Genomic DNA, 10,000 nt, shown 5'->3' with positions numbered 1-10,000 from the left:
CCGAAATGAGGTTCACTCCTTTGAAGTAGCGCGTCTGATCGGTCAATGCCGAGAGGGGAAGCGAAGACGTCGGACACAAGTCGCTGATGGGCACATCGCGGAAGGAGACTGCAAACCCCGGCATGCCGCCTCCTCCAGTCATCACAGTCACGCTGGCAGACCGACCGAAGCTGGTGTAGTGGAAGTTCTTTGGAATGTGACACGGTGAAAACGTCACGCTGTTCGTGGTGTAGACCCCGTCATCAACCACCTGCATCAGACTCGTAGACCCACAGTTGCTGTATTGTGTTGAGTCGTTGAGGCTGGGAGAGATGGCCAAGCCCACCTCACCGTTGTCGTGCAGGGATTTGAAAGACCACGTACACTCAATGAGAGGCGGCAGCAGCAAGCCCTGCCCGGGGAACTCCACAGACCCCCACGAACTGTCGTTCATGCTGATATCCTCAGACCCGTTGTTGCACAGCGACTGTGACCACGCCAAGCTGGAGTATCGTCCCACGGTGATGTTGGTCTCTGTCAGGTTGGTCGATGTGAACTTTACCAACGTCTCCCAACCGTTGACCCCCGTGACCTTCCACCCCGGACTAACAGTGCAAGAGTCTGCGATGGGAAGCTGTCCGAAGAGGCTGTCTTCGTAAAGGACCTGCACCACGTCAGAGGGGTAGGATGTTTTGCACGAGGTCGCGCTGTACGTGCGATGTAGGTCAAACACGTGACTGCTGTCCTGTGCAGGGGCCGGGATTCTCCAACTGCACGTGACGCTCGTCCCCAACTCTGCTTCGCTGTGGGGCACACAGAAAACGAATAAAAAGCATGGTTGTGTTTTCGGTTAACTCTAACCATCTTTTGTTAATTTGACACAATCTAAGTAACTAATAACTAGACTAGCTGTGGGTCACACAGAAAACAAACAAAAGGCATGGTTATGTTTTCGGGAGTTCTAACCAACTTTTGTTGAGTTGGCACACATTAAGTCACTAACTAGACTTGCTGTGGTTGCTGCTTCAGGTGACGATGACTTCTAAGCTTACCTCCACAATAAAGGAACCAACAAATGACGACCTGCCAGTCGGATTAGGTGACTGACTAGTTGATTGAAAGAACTAAATAACCAAGTAAGTTACTGATTAACTAACTAAATAACTAACTCACCCACTCACTCACTTAAACCCACACACCCACCCACGCACTCGGTCAGTCGGTAACTCGTTGTATCCTACATACGTGAGAGAGACACTCGAGAGATAATAATCGTTCAAATCACACGTGTGTATATCATGTAAATGAGGTCATGTCAAGCAAGTCTGGCAGGGACCTGTTCTTTCACTGCTTATGATGCCAAAGTCACCGAGACAAACGTCATTATAGAAGAAAAAAATTGCGCTCGCTAATTACCCTCGATGAATTTTTAGAACAAACACGTCACGCCACACTTTTAGAGTGACGTTTCTTTGCTATGACGTAATAGATTGCACGATGCTTTAGAAAAGATCGAGGTTCCAAAACAAGCGTCTTCATTTTAGCTGCCTCGACTGCAGGACATTTTCAGTAAAATATACGTAAGTACAGTATGTAGGATAAACAGAATACTACATGGCTTGCTGTGTTGTACCAGATTTACACTCGTTGCTTTTTCAAATAGTGAACAGCTCGCTTTCGCTCGCAGTTCAATATTTAAAAACAAAACTCGTGTAAATCTGGTACGACACAGCAAGCCATGTAGTATTCTCTATCACTCACTAACAATCCAACCAACCAGCCAACCAACCAGTCAACCAACCAACCAACCAACCAACCAACCAACCAACCAACAAACAAACAAACAAACCAACTAACTAACAAACCAACCAACCAACCAACCAACCAAGTAACTAACTGTAACCTACCTAAACTCCAGCACCAGAGTGGTGGGAAAGGACCTATTGTGAGCTGGAGGCAGTATGACGTCACGGGAACAACTCGTCACCACATACGTCACGTTTTGCTCAATGATGGGCGACTCTGTTGTTGTCACAGCCTCCGTCCCAGTAGTCGCTGTGGTCAACGGAGCTGTGGTCACCAGAGCTGTGGGCAACGGAGCTGTGGTCAACGGAGCCGTGGTCACCGGAACGGTGGTCAGTGGGGCTGTGGTTTCCCATCCTGCTTTTTAAAAGAGATCAAGATTTTTAACAAGATTTGAAGTACAAAATGTGAAAGTGATGAAGTTTTAGAACCTTCTTTTTACAGTGATAGACCTGATTGTAAATAGTTTTAAGCATGGAAGTTACCATGTGAACTGAATAAGGAAACAAACTTGCACCGGTCTCGAAAATGCTGAAGAGGCGATAAACAATATTAACCAACCAACCTGCATCAGTGATGGTCGTAATTGGTTCGTTAACTGTGGTCAGTGGTTGGGTCAGTGCGAATGCCAGCTGTGAGGGGCTGGAAGCGAGCAGCGCTGAAGCCAGCAGCATGTAGATGACACAGTGTTGACGCAATGATGATAGCTTTGATGCGTTGTCGGACGTCATCTTGTCGTTTTTCGTGGGTTGTCTGAGCAAAGTAATGAATACTTGAATACGTGGATAAGGTGAATAGATAGATAGATACTTAAAGGCACAGTGCGCCTTCCGTAAACCATCACAGACATTTACACACAGTACAAACACCCTTCCATTTGAACGCTCACCAAACGGGAACATCCTAGGTGCCCTCCGTAAAGAGCGAGCAATTTTCAAAGAATTATTTTTGTGGATTGTCTCGGTAGACAATCGGACCGTGGTGCGTTTTGGCGCTATATAGACCTAACTTTTAAAATCTAAATAATAAATTGACAGCTTGCTACACAAACATTCTTAAATCACAAAAGAATTCTTTTTTCATCAAGACAAGATCAGTACAATTCGAGGTTTTGAAAGTTTGAAAAAAAACCCGCCCGGAAGCAGGGTCACGCAAGGTCGTGGTTCTCGTAGCAGACGACGGTTTATGCCTATCGCCAGTTCCTCTGAACAGTCAAAAGCCATCGCGAGAGTTCTTGTGAACCACAGCCGTTTGTTTCGTGCATAGTCAGAGGTACATAATAACGTGCTATTGCAGATAAGCTCACAGCGAGTAGAATTCAAATTACTAACTGACGACTGCATTGTGAAAAAGGGAAACTGGATCACACGGGTTCACGATGGCTCAGGGGTAAGATAAACCACGCAAAAATAAATTCTTTGAAAATTGCCCGCTCTTTACGGAGGGCACCTAGGATGTTTTTTATTTATTTTTATTTTTTTTACGCTTTTTTATATTTTTATTTTTTCCTCAAAATCTGCACATTTCACTCAAATATGTATGATTCTAACGATGGACATAACAGTTTTCATGTACAGCACCTCCTTAAGATTAATCTGTTATAAATAAACATGTGTGTATGCTGTTGAAATATGTATTTAAAATGCATATCATTATAATTATACACACACAAAAAACACAGTATGACATCCACTATATACATCTTGGTGTAACTTTGGGTCCGTATCTAGAATTGAGAAGAGAAAGAGAAAAAAAGAAAAGAGATAAGAATAGAAAAATCAAAATAAAAAAGAGGAATAAAAATCATAATTTTATATTTGTGATCTGCAATTGCTTTTCGAATAAAACAAAAAGAGGCATTGAAGCCTTTGTTTTTTTTAATAAATACTTATGCACATTTTAGCAACCAAAATTATACGGTTCAATACTTTCAACAGAGTTGCTTGCATTTTTCGATTTTTAACACCAAACATAATTTTCGTGCACTGTTAACTCTATTTGTTTATTCAGATGTACCCAAATATAAAATTCTATCTGTTTCCAAAACTCAATCACCACTGGGCAAAAGAGAAAAAAGTGTTCTATATAATCAACGCTATTACTACAATATGAACAGACATTGTCCTCCACAACTTTCATTTTACATAACATAATGTTTGTGGGATAAATATTGTGAAGTAATTTCCATTGTAATACACGCAACCTTGTTTCTTTAACCGATTCAAAACTAATCAGCCAATCTTTCTTATCAATTTCATAATTAAATTTCCTCCTCCAAAAGCCAATTTCACACGGTTCAACAACTTTCATACATTACTTACTAATTCTTTTCTAAACTGTTGTGCGCGCGCTGTGTACTTTCTTACCACGATATGAGGGGATATCCATCAAATCAATTTCTTTCTTTCCGTGCATCGTCTTATGCATTACATTCAGAACAACAGCACGAACCATGTTATATTCCAAAATTCTCCGTGGGGATTTTCCTAAAACATCACAATGAACTGATAGGAAACAAATTCGTTTCTGTGTAAAACATCATGTACACTATTAAGACCCTTTTCGCCCAATCTTCAAAATACAGTACATTTCCGGCATAAGCAAAACATTGGTTATTCCATAAAAGCGTTTTAAATAAATTATCATCAATACATAAGCCTACGTTGTTATCAAGCCAGGTTTTCAAAACAATTTTCCAAAATTTGGATTTGACAAGTTCACTCCCCTTTAGTCTCCGAAAATGAACATTTGAATAAAAACATTCACAATTTGAGCCGTACATTGAAAACACTGACTTTGGAACACATTTCCACTTATCCGTGACTTTGGGGGATGTCAGTCTGACAGCCCATTGTAATAAAAAGGATGCCTGCATGTGTTTCAAATCAATCATATTTAAACCACCTTTTTCGACATCACTTCACAATATTATCCTTTTAACCTTTTCAAATGCCTTTTTATTATTTTCTTTCTTTTTCCACAAAAATCTAAACAACAGTCTATTAACTTCTGCTAATACTTTATCAGGGATCACAAATGCCTGCATAAAATAAACAAATTGGGAAATCAAAAACGTTTTTATTACAATAATTTTACCCATGATACTCAAATTTCTTTTCTCCCATGCCGAAATCACGCGCTTAACAGACGTAATTCGCTCTGTCCAATTTTCCCCAACGTCAGAGGCTGATATGTCATTACAAAAATAAATTCCCAAAATCTTTAATTTTTTCTTCCAATTGAAATTATAAAAGGTGTCTTGACATTGTTTTTCACTTCCTAGTCACATGGCTTCACATTTCGACAGATTCAACTTTAATCCGGAAACGTAGTAAAAAGAATCAAAAATCAATAAGGCATGTTTAAATCCGTTTCACTTTTCAAAAATGACGTTACATCGTCAGCATACAAAGCAATTTTTAACATATCATGATATCATCCCAAAACCTATCATTTAAACAATTCAGATTCGAAATACCTTTAACATTCTTATTCTGCCTAATCTTAATGGCTACTAACTCAATTGCCAAAACAAAGGCTAAAGGCGAGAATGGACATCCCTGACGGATTCCAGACTCCACTGGAAAATACTCAGACAACCAGCCTGCATAATTAACACAACTCTTGGCATCTTTCATCAAAACTTCGACCCAAGTTGCAAACTCCGGGCCAAATTTTTAAAAAACATTTATCATAAAAATAAGAAAAGAAGTCGGTGATGAGTTGATTCTTTACTGAAAACAAAAAACAAACATGACGTTTCGGATCATAGATCCTTCGACAGATCAAAAAAAAGTGAATGAAAATACGTCACAGCAAAAAAAACGTCATTAATCTCTCTCGCAAAAAACGTGATACACACACAAGTCTTACGTCATACGTAGCGCGCAAAACGTCATTACTCTCTCCTGCTATAGACGTCATAAACACTCAAGTCTTACGTAATACGTCACGCTCGCTTGCTCTCTCTCTTTCTCTCTTTCTCTCTCTCTCTCTCTCTCTCTCTCTCTCTCTCTCTCTCTCTCTCTCTCTCCTGGGATGTCTTTGACGAGGGTTGTCACTACTCTCTGATGTTGAGACCAAGAGGCTTTGTTGTTCCTAGCCTCATGATCAAGTTTGTCTCCAGAAATTTGCGATGCACAACATCGGTGTGGTTCTGCCACACAGCAGCGATGGACATGTGCTGCAGATGATGAAAGTTACTGTTGAAATGGTTTCCCACTGGGGTGTCCGTTTGGCACCTAACCGCTCTCACATGTTATTTATCATAAAGTCTTTTGAAATACAATCAAATGCATGAAACATGTCAATGGTAACCAAAGACCTGGTTTATCTTGCACATTCATTTGATCTATGACGTCATCAATCAATCTTAACAAAGATGAAACTTGCCTCCCTTTAATATATCCAACCTGATCAGGATTAATCACATTATGTACAACTTTGTTCATGCGTAGAGCCAGACACTTCGCCAGTAATTTATAGTCACTGTTTGTTAGCGAAATTGGACGCCAATTATTTAATTCATCTCTCGGAAGGTTTTTACCTTTATGAATTAACACAATGACAGCATTTCTTTGAGACGCAGACAAACTACCATTATCAAATGCTGCTGAAAAAGAACGTGATATAAATATGCTCACTCGAGACCAAAATACTTTAATAAATTCAATTGTAATGCCATCAGAACCTGGCGAAGAACCATTTTTCATTTGTTTTAGTGCGTGTAACTGTTCATTAGCAGTTAGAGAACCCTCGCAGCTGTTCTTATCTTCGTCGGAAAGAGAAGGAACGCTGCAGCCTTGCAAAAAATCGTCAACATTACCAACATTATCTACTATATATATTTTCTTTGTATACAAATTCATAAAAAAAAATGTGCACACTGTGTATTTGTTTTTGATCTGTCACACTCGCCCTTCATAATCTTTCACGCGATCCATAACCTTTGCATTTGCACGTGCTTTTTCCAAACTCAACCCTAGGATGTTCTCAAGCGGTGAGTGTTTAAATGAAAGAGTGTACTGTGAGTAAAAGCCTGACAGTATCTGTGATGGTTTACGGGAGGCTTACTGTGCCTTTAAGTGAATTTTGGAAAGGGAGTGAATGCGAAAATATATGAAAACCATCTGATTAAAAAAGAATACACACACACACACGCACGCACGTACACACGCACGCACACACACACACACACACATGCACACACACACACACACACACACACACTCACACACATACATATTCACACACACACACACACAAACACACACACACACACACACACACACACACACACACACACACACACACACACACACACACACACACACACACACACACACACACACACACACACACACACACACACACACACGCATAACGATAGAGACTAATTGTATAGGAACCCTCGTCTCGATTCCCCCTCTATGTTAAAACATTGAGTAAAAAGTTGACTAACTGTAAAAACATACACAAGTTCAAACAGATAACGTCTCTGACTCTTAGTATCTGTAAATAAATGACTTCCTCACCTCTGTCGTCGAAGAATGAAACCCTTCCCTGCTTTAGTATACACGGGTCTTCGCTTCAAACCCACACTCGTCTGTGTTTTATCTTTGCTGGGTCATTTTGGAAGTAAAGAGATTAACTGGGTTTTAGTGTTATCAAATAAGGGTCCACGTGCACTCTAATTCTCCCTCATTTTTACATTTAGTCAAGTTTTGACTAAATGTTTTAACATAGAGGGAGGAATCGAGACGAGGGTCGTGGTGTATGTGTGTCTGTGTGTGCGTGTGTGTGTGAAGAGCGATTCAGAGTAAACTACTGGACCGATCTTTATGAAATTTGACATGAGAGTTCCTGGGTATGATATCCCCGGACGTTTTTTTTACATTTGGTCAAGTTTTGACTAAATGTTTTAACATAGAGGGGGAATCGAGACGAGGGTCGTGGTGTATGTGTGTGTGTGTGTGTGTGTGTGTGTATGTGTGTGTGTGTGTGCGTGTGTGTTTCTGTGTGTGTGTGTGTGTGTGTGTGTGTGTGTGTGTGTGTCTGTGTGTGTGTCTGTGCGTGTGTGTGTGTAGAGCGATTCAGACCAAACTACTGGACCGATCTTTATGAAATTTGACATGAGAGTTCCTGGGAATGATATCCCCGGACATTTTTTTCTTTTTTTCGATAAATACTTTTTTAAATTTAGGTGTTTTTGTTTTTGAAGTGGGGAAGCAATAAAGAGGTCGTCGATATCAATAATACTACTACTACTACTAATAATAATAATAATAAATGAGCATTTATATAGCGCAACATCATAACTTTACAATTATGCTCTTTGCGCTTGACACATTTAAAATTAAAACACAGTTATACAAGCATTTACATCTACATTCATAGTCAGCAACGCTTAATTAAAAGCATACACCATCAAACATACATTACAAAAGATTCTTCCACTAACTAATATGATATCGGAAATGTCGTCGATATCACTTTTGCACTGAGCTCAGTTTTGCCCAATTGACCAATGGAAATCCACGTAACATATGAAATAGCAATATTAATCTTTATCTGTACTGGTTGTGATATTTCCGTTTCAGATTCTAACCAAGTTGTTTTTCCTTTTTGTTGAGGAAAAAAGACAGAAACGAGAGAGCGAGAGAGAGGGAGACAGAGAGAGAGAGAGAGAGAGAGAGAGAGAGAGAGAGAGAGAGAGAGAGAGAGAGAGAGAGAGAGAGAGAGAGAGAGCGATCAAATCAAATCAAATCAAATCAAATCAAATTTTATTTTACGAGGGTTGTGGCATAAGCAATATAAACGAGCTTCTTTTTATCAATAATAGAGAGAGAGAGAGAGAGAGAGAGAGAGAGAGAGAGAGAGAGAGAGAGAGAGAGAGAGAGAGAGAGAGAGAGAGAGAGAGAGAGAGAGAGAGAGACGAAAGGAAGAATCTACAACAACAACTTGACACCTATTGAACTAGGTCGACGAACCAAACTGGCCCATGTCGTCGATTCAAATGTACACCTCGTTATCTCAGGTATTTACACAGGCGTATGCTGAGACGTCTTGGTGGGATTACTTTGTGACTAAAGTCGTTACAGTATGTCACGTGAACAGGTGACAACATTTCGCAACCCCGGCGTTGCCGTTGAAAATTAAGGCTTGTCGCCAGGGAGAGAGTGAGAGACGGGGGTAGGGGTTGGGGAGGGGTAGGGGAATGAGAGAGACAGAGAGAGAGAGAGAGACAAAGATAGAGACAGAGAGAGCTACACCCCCCCCACACACACACACACACACACCAGGATGGTGAGAGGTTGAGAGTCAGCAGGCAATTAAAAGTAGGGGAGATAACCCGTGCTGCAGACGGTGTGAAATTTTATTATATCGGTGTGCTCTCCCTTCAATTTCTGAGCAGTTTGTGTGTTTCCTGCAACTTTGTGAATAAAGTAAGGGTGGGGGGATGAAATGCTCAATGCTTTATACAGTGTGAACCCTAAAAACGCAATGCTCTCGTGTTTGTAAAATGAAAGCGATGGAGTATTGCAACCATCACCTTCTAGCTTGCAGAAACATTATAATTTTCGCGTGTCCATAAATCACCGCATATCCATATTAGACAAAGAGTGAATGCCCTTGATTCCAGCGTCGCGGACGACGCTGGTATCTGCGGTTGGTAAGACTTTCCACGAATTTGCCACAGGGCGCCGCCATGTTTTCTGTGCTCGACTGCGAGCAGACCACAGGCACATTACACCCAAAATTCTTGTAGGCATACACAGACGCAACATAGCATATACAGACAATAACACCCACAACACTTCAACTGCATATGAAAGGAATAAAAAATAAATCCGCAAATCAGTCGCGCACAATACACCAGTTAGAAAAACAAGGAGTACCAAAGCGGCGTGCAGAAACTAAACTGACTCGGAGACTGAGAAGAAACATTTATCACACGATGTGGATAGCAAACATTAAAATAAAACAGATAAGTCAAGCAAAAAATAAATACAAATATCGAAAACACAATAAACAAAGGTAAAGAAAACAAAAAGAGATGCTTGCCGACAGTCAGTGTGTGTGTGCGTGGTTTGCCGTGTGCGTCAGCGGGGTGTGTGTGTGTGTGTGTGTGTGTGTGCGTGCGCGTGCATGCGTGCGTAGGCTACGTTCTTGCGTGTGTGCATTCGAATGAGAAAGAAGAGAGAGAGAGGATTGAACA

At 40.8% G+C, this 10,000-nt stretch overlaps 3 protein-coding genes across 5 annotated transcripts in view; 1 reads left to right on the top strand and 2 right to left on the bottom strand.

Moving 5' to 3' along the window:
• The window catches only part of LOC138968843 (uncharacterized), a 9,874-nt gene extending 2,476 nt beyond the window's left edge, over nucleotides 1-7,398 (bottom strand). The window contains exons 1-4 of one of the 2 annotated variants that reach the window (XM_070341504.1): nucleotides 7,317-7,398; nucleotides 2,348-2,535; nucleotides 1,887-2,142; nucleotides 1-782 (exon numbers count right to left, since the gene is read on the bottom strand). The exon at nucleotides 1-782 is cut by the window's left edge and continues 408 nt beyond it. In XM_070341504.1, the coding sequence (XP_070197605.1) occupies nucleotides 1-782; nucleotides 1,887-2,142; nucleotides 2,348-2,513 (1,204 nt within the window). In that variant the 5' untranslated portion in view covers nucleotides 2,514-2,535; nucleotides 7,317-7,398. The remainder of the gene's footprint in view (nucleotides 783-1,886; nucleotides 2,143-2,347; nucleotides 2,536-7,316) is intronic. The other variant, XM_070341505.1, reaches the window with a different exon arrangement.
• The window catches only part of LOC138968852 (uncharacterized), a 147,025-nt gene that overhangs the window by 77,063 nt on the left and 59,962 nt on the right, over nucleotides 1-10,000 (bottom strand). The gene's annotated exons all lie outside the window — the stretch shown is intronic.
• The window catches only part of LOC138968860 (uncharacterized), a 510,049-nt gene that overhangs the window by 494,501 nt on the left and 5,548 nt on the right, over nucleotides 1-10,000 (top strand). The window lies entirely within an intron of this gene.

The sequence above is a fragment of the Littorina saxatilis genome, linkage group LG6 (genome assembly GCF_037325665.1).
Source record: "Littorina saxatilis isolate snail1 linkage group LG6, US_GU_Lsax_2.0, whole genome shotgun sequence".
Classification (NCBI taxonomy): domain Eukaryota; kingdom Metazoa; phylum Mollusca; class Gastropoda; order Littorinimorpha; family Littorinidae; genus Littorina; species Littorina saxatilis.
Note: the sequence above shows the minus strand (reverse complement) of the source record. Positions and strands in the feature narration are given on the sequence as shown.